The sequence below is a fragment of the Microtus pennsylvanicus genome, chromosome 14 (assembly GCF_037038515.1).
Source record: "Microtus pennsylvanicus isolate mMicPen1 chromosome 14, mMicPen1.hap1, whole genome shotgun sequence".
Classification (NCBI taxonomy): domain Eukaryota; kingdom Metazoa; phylum Chordata; class Mammalia; order Rodentia; family Cricetidae; genus Microtus; species Microtus pennsylvanicus.
Window position 1 is genome coordinate 66,607,699 of NC_134592.1, and position 18,048 is coordinate 66,625,746.

Sequence of the window (18,048 nt, forward strand, 5' to 3'; positions counted from 1 at the left end):
ATCAGAGCATGAACAAAATTGATTCAAGCTGTGAAAGTTGTAACTTCTTAAACATTTCAGTGACTAGGAAAACAAAAAGGAGAGAGAAAGCGGGGGCAGCCTTATACACGTGAAAGAAAGGGAGGAGAAACAAGAAGAGTTGAATACAGACATGAGTCCAATATGGAGGCCAACTTGCTGGAATGCATAGCACAAAGAGAAACTATGACATTTTAGGAACTTCCAGCCCAGGGTTAAGCCCATTTATGCAGCATAGGGCTCATTGAGAGAAAAATATGTTTCTATCCATGTAGATTATAAAAGAAATATTCACTTAAAATCTTTTTAAATGCCCTTGAAAATTAACTTGGATCTTCCTCATAAACGAAAGAATTGATATATCAATATGCTGAAGAATTGCCAAACAGATGTCAAATAACCTTCATTTTGCAATAACAACCTTCCTACAAACCTGACATCTAGTTATTCCAGTTAACACTGCATATAGAGCTCAGAAATTATACAGCCGAAGAGTGAAATATTAATACATGACAGCACATTGAAAGGAGATGAGAATGGGGAATCACAAATGTACATCAATTGGCCAAACAAGGCTACATATGTTAGCAGCTTCCGTGAGAACAAAATTCATTGACTGACAATTTGCATCAAGTTTGCCTGCTTATTTTGCAAACCACAGAAATGGGTTGCTGTGGCAACTGCCACGTGCAATTTAGCTTGCTGTAGGGAAACGTCTCTTGGAGTACCTTTTAAGAAACAAATACACCATGCTTTTTACTGTTCCTTCCACCCTAGGGAGACAAATCTCTCAGCACAGACGCCTTTTTTTTTTCATAGCTTTGAGAATGGGCCTGCTTTTTATCTTTGCCATTTATATTACCTGTAACACATATTTATGGGGGAAAAGGATAAAGAAGTCTATAAAAATACTACTTGCCCGTGTGTCTGGGTCACGGCAGAGATACTGCCTATAGCATCCCTACTTTGACCAACACAGCTCTCTTAGCCACATTAATGCCACTACTGTACATATTGAATCCCTGTACACTACCAACAAGAGTCTAAGGGCCAATTCTTAACACAGCAGCAAAGGCAAGTTTATTTTCCTGTGTCAGAACAGACACCATTCACATTCTGGGAAGCACCCCTAATCTCACAACACACTTTCTATTTTCACAAGCACACTAAACATGACTTTCGGACATCCACACTGGTGTTAGCACTCACCACAGCATGCGGTTCACTATCTTTATGCTAAGTGAAACAGAATACTCATTCCTGTCCACTTCTCACACAGATCCCCCAAAACTACGAGGCAAAGTATCTAAAATCAATTCAGGAACCAGTTTTCCTCCTTGCTTCTGTTTGCTTTATTCTATACTTTCCTGTCGGTCTACCTGTCTGTTACAAGGAAAATCCTCCTGACTTGGTCTCCAAACGCTAGGATTTCAGACCTCCACCACATGTGGCTCTGTTCTTCCAACTCAGAGACAAGATGACAACTTTTCTGACCTCTTCAGATGCTGGTGTGATGAGCACAGATGTGTCTTCTCCCTCCACCACCGCAGCCCCACGGGAGTTTGTCCGTGACTCCCTGGTGGTGCCCGCAGAGATCATATTTTCAGTTTACAGACGCAGCAGGGCAAAGATAAGGAAAATACATCCGCTCGAAGGGACTAGAGCATTATAAGTAACTCTATAACAACAGGAATTAAAATGGGTGTGAGAAAAGATTTGGCATGCTGGGTGCTGTTTTAAATTGCCCTCACAAACCTTCAGACATGGGTACCAGGATTGTGTGGCAACTGTTCTGGGCTGGGCCATTCATTATATAGGACAAAAGAAATGGACTCAACACATAAATGGATTTCCCCCACTTTTCCTTAGGCAACAATAAAGAACAATCAATTTAAAAATAATTGGAGAAATTTGTGTTTTGCTCAGACGAGTAAAAGAAAACATTCATTCAACAGTACCACACAGAATCGTCTGCTTAATAGCACTCCTAATATGTTATGCATTTATTCAATCTACTTCCTTCTATATTAAAATGCAAAAACAATTACTGTGGATGTAAATCCTAGAAAACAATCAAAGTTTCCATTAAATCAGAGAAGACATTAGGCTGCAGTGTGATTTGAGGATGCTCATGAATAGACAATACTTGGAATTTCTCTCTAGGATGTGAAAAAGAGGGGACCAGAAACACACATTCCTTTCTGTCCCTTCTCTTCCCTTCTCTCTTACTTTTTTCCCTCACTGCCCTTTCTTTAATAATCCAGAGTTTGAAAAGCATTTTTCTTTGATGTCTAATAATTCAAATTATGGAACTATATAAACCTTCTTAATGCTACACATAAACCTTGTAACAGGTACAAACTCCTTTTCAATACTTCATTATAAACAATTTACATTCAACTGATCAATCAGAGAAATATTAGTCCTTCAACATTTTTGCTCTTTTATCTCTTAAAAAGAAACTGGGTAACTGTTTTATATGTGTATATAAATCTACATTAAAGCCATTTCTCTTCATTAAAAACTCAAAATACATGTTCAAGAAAAGGCAATTGAACACGAAGCTATAAAGAAAAGAATCTGTGTGTGGAGAACAGGCATTTTCCATTTCACCATCTGAATGGAACTTTTAAAATCCACAGGCTTTAATTGGGGGCGCTGCTACAGTAATAATCTCAAATATGAGATTCAATAAATGTGTTTTCATGCTTTGATTAAATGTCAAGGCCACAGATTTGTTATTTCAGATCTGGTGAGCAATAATTTCATTGGATAATAATGAACTCCTAAAGATTTATTTGAAGCACTCAGCTGCCCGTTACAAAGCTCCGATTCATTTACAATAATTTCAGCTCTGCTGACAGAATTGCAGCATCTAGCGTACAGAGCTCACACTTGGAAGCACGCTTTACTTACTTCCTATGTGCGGTGTCTGCGGAAACTTAATACCAGTGTTTGCCCAGTACTACTCACAGGAGATAGCATTGGAATTTGCATCATTTTTTTTTCCTTCACAGAGTGTACACACACACACACACACACTTCCTTAGCAGAGTGGATTTCTTTTCTGAATCCACTGCCGTAAGTGTCACTTCCTGGCAATTATTCCCACTCTAAGCCACGCTTCACTAAAGATACTACTTCACGGGTTGTCAGTGTGACCATTATTTTCCATTTGATCACTATCAGCTGGAAGGAGCCAGGTCTGGCCTCCAGCCACACCAGGCCAGTCTTCGATAATGCCTTTCTCGGCACTTACCCTCCATTATCTCGATATTTGTTATTACTTTTTGTTGTTTCTACAACACTTTCCATGATTCTTTGCAAATCCTTTAGCACTTCCAGACATTAAGAGCATATTATGCCCCCATTTACATGGTTCCCTGTGCTGTAGCAAGGCCAAAAATTATGAAACCCTATGTCTTATGTCTCCATTATTATGCTATTACATATAGCTTACAAAAACCAACTGAAAACCACCCCCTCATTGAGAAAGATATAAAAATAAATATTGTTTCCTTGGGTTTACAGACAGCATATTTACTAAAGGTCTTATACAGGACAGATAGAGTTGGAGTGTTTTTTTAAGATTATTTTTAACAGTTTGAATTTAATTACATATCCTTGTATGACAGTGTTTTCATGTGGGCTTTGTTCTAGTTTCATAGTGTCCTGAAATAAAATGCATGCATAGTGATGTCTCATTTGCTAAGTTTGTATCCTCATTCAGTAACCCACTCATCCACACTGTAAGAGTGAGATGAGCAAGGTAAAGTGACTGCCTAGTATAGCAGCTTTTAAAGGAAATGGGTGTCATCATAATTTATACTATTAAAATGACATCCACTCATTCACTCGTCTAGTCATTGACTCACTTCACAGATATTTATTGAGCCACAATGCCAGTCACTATTTTGAACATTAGACACACTGGACAAAGGCCAGCAAGAAGCAAGATGGCTCAGTTGGGAAAGGCAATCATTGCCAAGACTGGGTTCAATCCCTGGGACCCACATAGTGGAAAAGGAGAACTAATTCCCAGTTTCCCGCTCACTTCCACATGTTCAAAGAAACAAAACAAACAGAAAACAAGCAAGAGCATAGTTGCTGAAAGTCTTGGCTTCTATGGCTTCTATGGAAGCAACGGCAAGTCATAAATGGAGAGCTCAATGAAGGAATCTACAAATAAAGCACCGCTGAAGAGAAGAATTCAAGCCACAATTTTATAATCATTTGATGTGTTCACTGCTATGTGATAAACCTTTATTTTTTCTCTTTAAAAGAGTAATGTTGAAGGTCATTGTGTAGGAAGGAAAGCATGTCTGTGCTCGTGAACTGAGAAAGACACTGGGCTGGCATGAAGGTACTGTAGGCAGGTAAGGCAGCAGACTCTCTACTCACTAGGCTGGCCAACTAAAGGACCCAGGTGTGGCTAACAGGGCTTTATGGAACACGAGCTAAGCTATAGACGGTTCATAATGGAGGCAGGATCTGGAACCAAGTTAAGACGGCATTATTATTCTTGGACTAACTCATCAAATATTTCTAAACCTCCCTCTGTCACATGAGAAATGGACATAGAGCTGTCAGGATTATGGCAGAACTCACACAAAGTAGTGGGCGGAAGCTGAACTGAAGTGGATGGAGTAGCTCATTAGTTTGACCATTGCTGCTATTTTTGTTGTTCGTTGTTGTTAATGGAAATGATAAAGGCCTTTAAAAGAATCTTTAGGATCAGCCCTATAGTAAAAACTAGAAGGATGAGTAGACTATGAAAACCCTATCTGTCCATGGACACTGGAATTCATCTACATTGCAGAAAATGGCATGCCATTTATAATCTATACTTCACACAAGATGTGGCAGTTCTGACCAAAACAATATTATTCCCTCCAAGAAAATACAAGCATCAGAAATGATGAAAAAATTTAATTTTTGCATTTATTTTCATTTGGGTGCAGAAATGAACGTCTGAGCACGGTATGACGTGCAGACATGCCACGGACATCAGAGCTGCATCCATACCTTGCTTGAAAGATTACCTTAGAAGCTCACAGCTGTAGCTCAGGAAGCTTTTTCTCAAGCCTTCAATCGCACTTTTGTTTTGCTATTTTAAATCCTTCTTGTGGCCCCCGAACCAAAACATAGCAAAGATGCTTTAAGCAAATTGTCAAGGGTATAATAGGAAAAGCGCGGAGCATGAGGAAAATCTGGAGCAATTTTGAAATTAAAATGCAAACCGTTCAAGGCTCATTATAAAGAATTAAGGCTCCAGACCACATCTCTGTGGCCTACTCCCTCAAGAAGAGCACCATGCATCACTGATCTCACGTCGGTCAGGGGCTCACCCTGCTCAGCTGAAAGAGTGGTCCTGCAGTTTTCTCTGAGCATGTGAGGAAAGGATTTGAGAATGGGATATGATTATTATTTAACTTCCTTTCAAAACATATTTCATTGTCTCAAGGTTCAGCAATAATGCCGACAGTCTATGTTTTTGTTTCCTTTTTCTGTTTTTTTCCTTTTAAGCAATGAGTATTGATTTCAGGGGTGATCACCTGGCATTGGATAACCATTAGAGGGCTCATGGCTAGAGAAGACATTTATCCCCATCTCAGCATTCCTTAGCTGCCTCTAATTCTTTGTCTATCGATGGTGCTCCCACGAAACTTCCCCTTTCATGCCACCATGTCCACAAGCAACACTAAATGACCTAAGCAGGCTGTGTATATGGGTATACGTGCATGCATGTGCATTTTCTGCGTGTGTGTATGTGTGCATGTGTGTATAAAAAGTAGCTACTAAAGATAGACCATGATTTAGAGAAGAAAAAATTTTTTAAAAGCAACGAGTGTCAAAATTTGATTATAATTTGGGCAAAATCTGAAATACACAGGGTCCATAAACTCTGAGCCACTGTTAAGGTTCCTCTAACAACTGACCTTGAGACCCCTGTGATAGCATCAGAAGTAAACCCTGCTGCCACTCCGTGTGTGACTGGCTTCTTATCCAGATCCTTCCTCCCCATCTCCACAGGCTGGGGCCTTTTTCTTTTTCAACTGAATTTGTCAAAGAGAAAAAAACAAGCTGAGGACATCTTTCGGCTGTCACCTATTTTTGCAGAGCTGATAAAACAGAAGGTTTTCACAACCGAAATCAAGATAGACTAACACTTTTTGGGGGAAATGTCCACATGCTTATGATACCCTTCCTTGCATAAGGGAAGGCCTGAAAGTGTGGCTACAAAATAAAATGAAGCTAGAATTTCTCTATTTCATTATTTTAATCTTACCTGACAAATGCCCAGTCTTTAAATAATTCAAAGGCTAGCAACTACAAAGATGGCACATTTTGACTGTCTTTTAATGAAGACAAAAAAAAAAGATTTTAAATTGCTTTAAGTATTGAGGTCATTGCCCCAATGCTTTTACCATAAATGGAAGGTAGTGAAATAGGTTTACATCAGACATGTATCTCCAAATCATGACGGTACAAGGTAGGATATCAGCCTTTTCCCTGTTACTCAATCAAGAGAGAGTGCCAAAAAAGTCCCATCCAATCCTCGACTGAACGTCATCCGAGATAGGGAAGATGTGTGGCATCTTCACAGATGAACCTACAGCACTAACTTCTCAACTAAACTGGGGGTGAATGAAAGAGGAGGTCTAAAAGCTAAGGCAAGGACGCATATTCAGGGAGGCCTTTCCTGTGACTCATGTGAGTACTAAAATACAGATAGTCATGTAACCAAAACATCTTTAGACGATAGTAAAAACGGGCAAAAGTCAGAAACTTTCAGGAATTTCTGAGGAGAAACAGAGTAACCCAGCACATGTGCAAATGCACGCATTTTCACAAAGAAACATCTGTCATATGTGTATGTGCGTATGTGTGTGTGATTAACCAATCAAAAAAATGTCCAGGGTTGAGCATGTGATTAAGCGAGCACTTGTCTAGTATATACAGGGGTAGAAGCTCAGTGCTGAATACACAGATGCTTACGTGAGCGTGCGTGTGCTCGTGCATGCACGCGCAGACACACACACCCTTAAACAAATGCCTCAAAACTTGCACAAATCTGTATTTGGTCAGGTCCAAAGAATTATTTTAAAGATTACTTGTGATCTATTTCCATGTTTTACTAGTGAAACTATTTACATGTATTACTAGTGAAACTATTTCCATGGTATCGCTTGATAACCTTTCCAAAATATGTTTTGAAAGGAAGTTAAAAGCGATGAGAGCCTAAGAATGTCATGAAATTCCAGCACACGCCCCTTCAGAACCTGTAGGTGAATGGTGCTATTTCAGGAACAGTTTGCAATGTCGTGGGTCTCAGAGGGTGAGGAACATTTGGAAGCAAAATGAAGAGATTTGAATCCACGGCTGTGTTCAGATCAAGGCACCTAAAGCCTGCTGTTCGCCTCCTCTGTAGCTGGTTGGCCTTCAGTTGATGACTTCAGTGCCGCTCCCTTTCGTTTACTACTGTGTCGATAAAAGCACGAAGTGAGATACTAACAACGGCCGACAATTAATTTGGAATAATGACAGACAACTAATTTGATAGCCTATAAAGCCCATTATGAGTAAAATTCACTGATCCTAATTTGTTAATGGTGCAGGATAAGAGTAATGAATACAAACATGATCAAATAAAGAATTCAAAGGTTAAACTCAGGTAAGTGAATTAGCACCTAGACAATATCAAATACTTTTATTTGCACAATAGTTTCACGTCATATAAACTTAGGATGTGAAGAGATCTCAAATATCACGTAACCAATTCTATAGGTGTTCTGCCCATAGTTCCAAAAGTGTCTTGTAAACCAGTGCCCGTGTTTCTACATGAAAACAAGCGTTATTTGCCTGATTCAATAAACAGGTCTTTTTAAATATAAATATTTGAAATATCCACTTTCTTTAAAAGGTGACAAATTTAGATAACTGGGTTGGAGAGACTAGAAAATAAATGTTTTCCAAGTTAAGAAAGAACGGTTGTTTTTGTTGGGATGTGTTTAGTGAAACTCAGCAATCCTTTGGGGTTATGAAACCTTCAATTAGCACCGGAGAAAGGCTGAATTATACAACAATGGACTCTAAGGTCAGATACGAGGAGGATGGATTTAAAGATCTTTATACAAATGAACTTAGCAATTTGTGACAGAAGAAAGGGAGAAGCTGGGTTTTAATGTCTCCATGGCAACTCGCTATCTTCACCGACTTTTCCCTTTGAATCAAGTATCACAATGTTTCTCTTCCACATGGTGCGGCCTTTATAATGCATATAAAGAGGTACAAGCGAAAGGCACCCTTTCTTCCTAAGTCAGAAAGCTTCACTGAAAGGACAGTAGGCTTTAAATTTGCCTTGCTCACCTGTTTCTCCACTACACTAAGGGAGCATTTTATTATAAACACCATGAAAGACCAGATGACTCTTTATGTCTGGGGACTGCCTGCCCACAAAGAGGAGGTCACTCGGGAACTGGCCAACGATGGGACATAGGCAAACATGGAACAGAACCACATTCTCTTCACTGAGGAGAGCACAAGCCTCTTCTCCGTTAAAAGATTCCTTATGGAATCCCATCTAAAAGTAATTTTAACTTTTTTAGATTCCGATCTAAAATACATTAATAAGAAATCTTAGCTATGATGAGTGTCTACAAGCATTAAAAAATAAGACACGAGAATTCTTAAAATTGATTTCTTTTAGTGACTTGAATAGGAAGGCTTCTTGCTATCAGTATTCCACATAAAATATTCCAGGCCTGTTGCTCTTCTGCAGGCAAAATCTGCATGCAGAGGTGACGGGAAAAATTAAATAAGCTCTGGGAAGAATTCAGGAAGTACAAAGGGATACTCACATTAGGGAGGAAAATCCCACACTTCCAAGTGTTTCCTAAGTTAAACAAAAGGGAGAGGGGTTGAGCCAGGCCACAGAAAAGGTTTAGTGTAGCTCTAAAATTTTTTTAAAAGGTGATTTATAGAGTGAAAGGAGAACACACTAACGGGAACAGGATGCACTCAAAACCGTTTGCTGAAGGACTGGGTGGCTAGGCAAGTGACAGGGGGACTCCCTGCTGACTGAAAGGCTAACTTGCAGGAGTCGTTCTCATCATGCATAAGCATCTTTCTAGACACCATGAGCTGTGATAAAGTTTTCCATTTCTAAGGACATTTCAACATCGTTTAAACTTTTAACATTTACAATTTATGTAGTTGTAATGTATGAGTATATTGTCCTTAGAACCAAAAGATGAAAAAAAATGTTTTAAAATTCTTCTTTATGAAAGCAAACAAAAGCAGCTGGAAAGAACAAAAGTGAAGTCGTGCAGAACAAGTTCCAGGACGGCCAGGGCTGTTACACAGGGAAACTCAAAAAAATGACAAGTTCCAGGACGGCCAGGGCTGTTACACAGGGAAACTCTCACAAAAATGTACTCTGCTCTTAGTGACACGTATTTGCATAGTGCTTCATTACCACACTTTAGGAAAAGAGCAAGAAATTCTGTCTGCACATTAAGTACTTTTTACGCGTTAATCAGTCAATTCATAACTACTCCTAAAATCTTTAAGACTTGAGTCAGAATACAGATTTTCTCTGAAGTATGAAATCCTTGATAAATGATGGCACATAGGAAACTACTTAACTATATCATAAGTTGTGATCGAGTTCACATTTTCCTGAATTTGAAATGTTTGTTTCACAAGGTCTTTATCTCTTATTCTTGGTGATCAAGAGCAATGAATGGCAGCTGGAATGTTGGGGCCTGGGAGAGAAGGCGGAGGGTGTTCTTAGGAATTCCGAGCTTACTTACAGTGCATTGCAACTGCTCAGCTTATTTTTAATTACTGAGTTACTTATTTTTAAACTTTTTATAGCAATATATAGGAAGAGGAAGAAACCTCTTTTAAAATCAGCCATACAGCTGAAATTCTCCAATGAGCAATCGTGAAAACATTTTCTCAGTAGTGAAACTGAGGCACAGGTCGAAAACGTGGCTATGTTTTAAAATGGCTGTAACGTCTGTCATTTTCTCAGTCTCTAATAGATTCTTCATAAAGAAAGCTGATATTCCTCCTTTTAAACTATCAATACAAGAGAGGGAAATTATTGCGAAGTCCGATGGTGCATGCCTTTATGATTGGAGATTTGATTCATTTTTAAATTATTGTAATTATTGTTTGATTTTCATTCATTCAGTACAAACTGTGGAAAGACATGCTTGTAGGTTATTTATCAGCAAAGTGTTAACTAAGTTCTGATCAGCCAATTAAATGTATCAATCTGATCAAATAATTTGAGTTGAACAATAACCCTAATAATAATATTCCTATGCTATGTGAAGAATAATAATCAAATCATCCAATGTCTAGCAAAAGAAGATTCAGTCAGTACATAGCTAATTATAATCTAATAGCTTAACTATATACTGTCTATTACTAATAATCTCATTTTGAGTAGATACTTGAAGAATGTAAACAAATACTAAGGACAGCAGATAAGAACAAAGAAAAAGCTTCCAGCCAAGGAACTTGGGTTGAGTACCAACCAAGGACCAGGTCCTTGGGCCCAGTCTCTATATGAGTATTGTTTCCCGTAGCAGAGAAGGAAGCTGTCATTCTGATGACTGCGATAGTCAAGAGCTTTAATCTGTCTTTGCTGCCTGTATTGAGAATGAAGCTGCATGTGTATGACTTATCTATTCACGAGGTGTATAACTTAGGTCTAATTTCAATCTTATGTAAAATATAGGTAATATGCACCTTTTGCAAGCAGTAAAATATATACATATAAGAGCAGTGAAATATATTAGTTTTCAAAAGTGAACAAATTGGAGTGCTGAAATTGTAGTAAAACAATGGACATGTACGGATGCGCACTCACTCCTTGGAATCTGTTCACGGGTTCTCTGAAAACTTCCAAGTCTGCCTTTCTAACAGAGCAATGGTGCCGTCCAGGGACTCAGGAATCGCCACCTTTCCGTCACATTTCTTGTAATAAAATAACGTCTGTTTTACATATTAGTTCCTTGTCAGTTTAACCTACATGAGTCATACCTTCACCATTACCAGCTTTGGAAAAATGAATTTTTTAAACTTGAAAATCTGAAGATGAGGGTTTTTTTCAAATCAAAGAGAAAACATTCTGTTGTAGTAAATGTCTGTTAAAAATAACCTCCTCGTGTCTACTCATGTGGGCAGTGTGACATTCTAGAAAGAGCTGAGCATGCAAGGGAGAAAAGCTGTGTCCTAATCACACCCTACTGTTTATTAGCCAATGGTCTTAGGCCTGTGAGACCTCAGGCAGTAGAGATGACAATATGTAAGGTTTCAGAATCTCTTCAACAAATGCACACGGTTCTTCAAGCATCTCAGGAACGCGTCTCTCAAGGCCATTGTTAACATAAACGTTTGCTCCAAAGCCATGAAGAACTAAGAAGTAAGAGGACACTGCTTCTGCCTTGGGACTCTACAAAGCACCCCTGCCGAAAGCTGATAGTATAAGTATCATAGTAGTTTCCACAGACATGAGAAAAAGACAGTATTCTAAGAATTTGTAAATATCTGTGGTCTGTTTTGCTTCCCACTAGACAGATTCTTTCCATACACCAGTTCAAACAAATTTTGAATTTGTACATCACTATGAAAACTCTTAGTTTTACAAGTCTTCTGGATAAACGTAGTCAAATTCCACTGTCTCCACACTACAGCTAAGCAATTGGAGGAATTGGAATCAGAAAAAATATTCTAATTAAATATGAATATAAAATTTCAAAGATACCCACCAAAATAATTTCAAAAAGTTCCATTCTTACATTAATCATGTCATTTAATAATTCACCTTCTGGCTAACTTGCAGGATACAGGCTCCTCTACACACAGCAGGAGAAATCAGATCCAACCAATTAGCTGGCAGAAGGCTTGGCTCCTTCATTCTCAGTAGAGGGATTTATTAAAACACACAGAAGTGCATTTTGTAGCTTCCACTTAGGCTTTTCCTGCATCTTGGATATAAGAGGCAATTGGTTTCTATGCTGGTTTCACTGAGCCACCATTCCTGTAGACTTCCATATTCCGGGTCTCACGCTTCTATGTATTCTACAGTTTACTAGTGCTTTGTCGTCCTGACTGAAAGTTCCCTGTAGGAAGTTATAGTATTCATGGATGTTTGTCTCTACTGGCTATTAACGCAATAACTAAAACATAAAAGCCACCAAGTTATAAACGAATAGGACCACAGATAGAGTACATCAGTGCTTCTCAATCTGTAGTGGTGACATATCAGATATTACCTTGTGATTCAACAACAGGAGCAAAATTACAGCTATGAAGTAGCAATGATTTCATTTTATGGTTGGATTCACCACAACATGAGGAACTGTATTCGAGGATCAAAGCATCTGGAAAGTTGAGAATCACAGCTGTAGGTTTGACTTTTAAAGTTTAACATTCCTTTGCGTTATCCTCAGAATTAACACTTGAATCTTATGTAAATATATAGTTAATATAAAGTTTGTATAAGTAGTAAAATGAATACAAATAAGATCAATTAAATTTATTGAAGTTGAAAAATGAACAAATTGAAGTGCTTACATTATATGTTAATGATGGAAACGTACATTATTCATGGACCAATTCACTGGAATCCAAAATAATTTTAGAGCATGTGCTACGTTCCAGTTCTGTGGTCAGGAAGTGGAGGCAGCAAATCTCACGTTCTTGAGAAGGTGTGACTGGAACCATGGCACACTGAGAGGCAAGACAGATGAGCTGTATGAAAGGCAGGCTCCCCAGAGGACCTGGGCTTCATGTATGAGGGAAACAATTCAAGTGCCTCTGACTCAAGGCAAGTTAGTAGCTAACTGAGGGGGAAAAAAATCACAGTTCAATTTTAGATGAGATCACATTTCTGAGTGTTAAGGGGAAAAGACAAATTAGCTTGAATTTGAACTGTAAGTGATTTTTCATTTTTAGAAACAAGGATTTCTTTATTTTGAAATAGTAGTATTTCTAAGTCTTCAAAGAGAACTCATGTCTTTGGAAGTTTAAGTGTGTCGCTGAAGCATCGACCTTATCCTCATCCGAGCATGCCATTGTAGCCATCAATATGGGAGGCAACATGCCTGGCTATCTAAAATATGTGAAGAAAGTGGAGCGGGCTCCGCAGCAATGCATCTGAGTGGAGCAGAGACCTAACTACGGTGTCCTATTAGGTAGATGGTACATCAAACTGCAGCTTGCTTTTGGAACCCCTTATTTTTCTCTGAAAAAAATTAGCAGTGTTCATTTAAAGAAGGAACATCCACTTGACTAGTGGGATATAGTTGCCTTTTACTATTGGTGGCTGATGGGGTGTAAACTGTCTCAATGATAAATGATCACATTTTAATCTGAAGTTAATTTTATACAAGTATATCTACAGTAAGGTAGATTAGTTCGCCTCCAAATCCTGTGACTCTTAAGTCACTTTAAGCAAAGCAGACTTTAGAGAGGTAGGGATGAGGGTGCAAATATCACTGCTTAGCTCATCCAGCAATCAGGAACAATTTGGCTCCAAAGTGCTAACTCTGAGGACTGGAGGAACTCCAGGCTCGCTATTTGATTATAACAGAACAGCATTGTTTCTATACAGCACACAACAAAACCCACCACCCTGCAAGGCTATTTTCTTTTATTTTAATCACTATAGTTAATTTTTAAAGACCAAGCAAACTACAACTTAAATTGGATGGAGCTATAAAACAGAACTGAAACAACTGGAAAATTCTGGAAGCATATTTATTACACTTAATGAAACCAGCATTCTGAAGAACAAACTTCTTGATTCATTTCATGTCTGGGCCAATAATAAGGACAACATCATCAGAATGTATGGAAATAATTATAAACTCTAATAATACTATATATGTGAAATAATTATAGTTAAACAATTATGAACTTTCCTCTTGAACTAATTTTTTTCTCCCTTTGATTGCATTTAGAATAATGCCTCTATGTCTGCAAGTGCTGGACAGCATGGAATTTGAATCTTGGGTTTCTAAATAAATGAACTTCTCCACATCCTACGACGATCTATACGTTCACCGTCGTGTCACTGAGGAGACAGCAGCCATCTTTTCTTCACTATGTGTGCCATTTTTGGAAAATACATCTGTGGCCCTCACAATTATTTCCATGAAGAAAGCGCCTATAGCTCCGTGGCATTCATCATTTGACAGATGCAAGTGCTTCCCTCATCAGTCAGCTCATATTGAACTTACTGGCGGTGGCTGGAATCCTTAAGGACCTATTCAACTTCTGAAGACAAAAGCTAAGATGAAGGACATGCCACTCCAAATCCATGTGCTGTTTGGCCTAGCTATCACTACGTTAGTACAAGCTGTAGATAAAAAAGTGGATTGCCCACAGTTATGTACATGTGAAATCAGGCCTTGGTTTACCCCCCGATCCATCTACATGGAAGCATCTACAGTAGACTGTAACGATTTAGGGCTTTCAAACTTCCCAGCCAGATTGCCTGCAGACACACAGATTCTGCTCCTACAGACGAATAATATTGCAAGAATTGAACATTCCATAGACTTCCCAGTGAACCTTACTGGCCTGGACTTATCTCAAAACAATCTGTCTTCAATCACGAATATTCATGTACAAAAGATGTCTCAGCTTCTCTCTGTGTACCTCGAGGAAAACAAACTAACTGAGCTGCCTGACAAATGTCTATATGGCCTGGGCAACTTACAGGAACTCTACATTAATCACAACTTGCTCTCCACCATTTCTCCTGGAGCCTTTATTGGCCTACACAATCTTCTTCGACTTCATCTCAACTCGAACAGACTGCAGATGATCAACAGTAGGTGGTTTGATGCCCTTCCTAACCTAGAGATTCTGATGATCGGGGACAACCCCATCATCAGAATTAGAGACATGAACTTCCAGCCGCTTCTCAATCTTCGCAGCCTGGTTATAGCTGGCATAAACCTCACGGAAATACCAGACAATGCCTTGGTCGGGCTGGAAAACTTGGAAAGCATCTCTTTTTATGATAACAGGCTTATTAAGGTACCCCAAGTTGCTCTTCAAAAAGCAGTAAACCTCAAATTTTTGGATCTAAATAAAAATCCCATTAACAGAATACGAAGGGGGGATTTTAGCAATATGTTGCATTTGAAGGAGCTGGGGATAAACAACATGCCTGAGCTCGTCTCCATCGACAGTCTCGCTGTGGATAACTTGCCAGATTTAAGGAAAATAGAAGCTACTAACAACCCCAGACTGTCTTACATTCACCCCAATGCATTTTTCAGACTCCCCAAGCTAGAATCCCTCATGTTGAACAGCAACGCCCTCAGTGCCCTCTACCACGGGACAGTAGAGTCTTTGCCAAACCTCAAAGAGATCAGCATACACAGCAATCCCATCCGGTGTGACTGTGTCATCCGCTGGATCAACATGAACAAAACCAACATCCGATTCATGGAGCCGGATTCTCTGTTCTGTGTGGACCCGCCTGAATTCCAAGGCCAGAATGTTAGGCAAGTGCACTTCAGGGATATGATGGAAATTTGCCTCCCACTCATAGCTCCCGAGAGCTTTCCTTCTAGCCTGGATGTAGACGCCGACAGCTATGTGTCCCTTCACTGCAGAGCTACTGCGGAACCCCAGCCTGAAATCTACTGGATCACACCATCTGGTCAAAAACTATTGCCAAATACTCTGAGAGAGAAGTTCTATGTTCATTCTGAAGGCACACTAGACATCAGTGGCATAACCCCAAAGGAAGGGGGATTATACACTTGTATAGCAACTAACCTAGTTGGTGCCGACTTGAAGTCTATTATGATCAAAGTGGGAGGTTCTGCTCCTCAGGAAAATAATGGCTCACTGAATATTAAAATAAGAGATATTCGTGCCAATTCTGTGCTGGTATCTTGGAAATCAAGCTCTAAAATTCTCAAATCTAGTGTTAAGTGGACAGCCTTTGTCAAGACTGAAGATTCCCATGTTGCTCAAAGTGCTCGAATACCATCGGATGTCAAGGTGTACAATCTTACTCATCTGAAACCATCTACTGAGTATAAAATTTGTATTGATATTCCCACCATCTACCAGAAAAGCAGAAAACAATGTGTCAATGTCACCACAAAAAGTTTGGACCGCGATGGAAAAGCTTATGGAAAGAGTCACACAGCGTTTATGGCCTGTCTTGGAGGGCTTTTGGGGATTATTGGTGTCATGTGTCTTCTCAGCTGCAACTCACAAGAAATGAACTGTGAGGGAGAACGCGGCTATGCGAGGAATTACTTTCTCAAACCGACTCTGGCATTCAGTGAGCTTTACCCCCCTCTGATCAACCTCTGGGAACCAGGCAAAGGAAAAAGTGCACCCTTGGAAATAAAAGCAACTGTTATAGGTGTGCCAACGAACATGTCCTAAAAACAACCAACCAAACCTACTTCAAAGAAAAGCTCAAGACTGCAGTAGTGCTAAAGAAAAACAAAAAGGAACAGACAAACAAACAACAACAAAAACAGACAGAGGAAGGAAGATTCAGCGTCACCAATGCTGCTCCTGGCCAGTGGAAACATGAAAGTTCAGCATCCGAGTTGACGGGCTTCAAAGGGTACTGTGGCAACCAAATAAACCAATCCCATTTTCTAGAACTTTCATGTAACTTTTATGTCAGGACTAGAGTTAACGTGAACAAAAACATTTCTGTATTTTTTTTAAGTATAGAAGAGTAGCTGAACTGAGCAATACCTCCTCCTGTGTTGTATTACACGTTAGCCACGAGTTTTTGCAGTGACCAGATAAACTTGAATTGACATGCGGTGTAAGGAAAAGGACAGATTCTGTAGAGTAGACACAGTGAGTATGTGGACCTCTTTTATAAGGAAAAATACATTTTGGATTAAAATCAATTGCTTTTGTCTTGTTTTTGTTTCTAAATAAAGAATAATTTCTGGGAAAGATCATTTGACTACAAGTCATTTAAATGCAGTGTTTTTGAACAGTGTCTTCTATATTCACATTTGGAACATTAAAAGTGAGACTTTTATTGGGTTTGGTAACTACATATTTTGATATACAAAATGGATTCTAGACATCAATTTATCGATATTAAAAGGTGATAACATTATATTTAACACTTGAATTATTAATTTGAAGTAAATCATCCAGGAAATTATGAATTCACTTAAAGATTATTTTTTCAAATAGGGAGCTTTTGGAAGAGGATTTATCTATCATTAGGTCCAAATGATGTAAATCCAACACCGGAGTAAGTCAAGGTCTAATCTCAATAATGAATGGATCAGCTGGAATCTGCTGCTTTGAAAGACTTTGCCATATTCCAGTAGGACTTACTCATCTAAGCCTCTTTCCCCATCTCCTTGAGACTTTAAATAATGAGCTTCAGGTCTGCACCAAGTATTTAGAAGCCTGCTACACCACAAACACAGTTAGGAAGTCACACGTTCCACTTTAAGAGCAGGGTTTTAGAATTTCACTATAAAATAGGAATAAGTAACAACACTTTATAAGGTTCAACTTTGTGAAACTCTAACTTAGATTTTTCTTGACTCCACATTAAAATCAATATAATCTAGATGATTCTGGTGTTCTGGTAAAACAAAATGCAGTTTAGATTGAGGAACAAGGAACAGCAATTATCTGTCTATGCAAACTAAACTCACTTCAAACTTGCTCTGTAGCACAGGGTGGCCCTTAACTTATGATTCCCCTGCCAGAAATCCGGAAAGAGTTTCGTTAACTAAGAAAAGGATTCTGAAAGTGACTTAGGGTGAAATACAGCATCAAAGTATAATCTGCTAAGGCAACATATAAAGTCTCTAAAAGCACAGGTTAAAATAACCCAGATTATAAAATGAAAATATTATTTTAAAATCCTTTATGTGAAGTGAAACAATTTTACTTGAAAAATTAGTGAGAATGAGAGTTTTAGTCCTTTTATAAATAAAAACAGTCCTGCAGAAACGAGTGCATTTTGGAGCAAAACAAGGGTTC

At 38.8% G+C, this 18,048-nt stretch overlaps 2 protein-coding genes across 5 annotated transcripts in view; one reads left to right on the forward strand and one right to left on the reverse strand.

Annotated features, from left to right (window-relative positions):
• Lrrn3 (leucine rich repeat neuronal 3) overlaps positions 1–16,995 on the forward strand; it is a 30,177-nt gene extending 13,182 nt beyond the window's left edge. The window contains exon 2 of the mRNA XM_075947848.1: positions 14,001–16,995. Coding sequence (XP_075803963.1) covers positions 14,335–16,458 — 2,124 coding nt within the window. The 5' untranslated portion in view covers positions 14,001–14,334 and the 3' untranslated portion in view covers positions 16,459–16,995. The remainder of the gene's footprint in view (positions 1–14,000) is intronic.
• The window catches only part of Immp2l (inner mitochondrial membrane peptidase subunit 2), an 807,887-nt gene that overhangs the window by 411,921 nt on the left and 377,918 nt on the right, over positions 1–18,048 (reverse strand). The window lies entirely within an intron of this gene.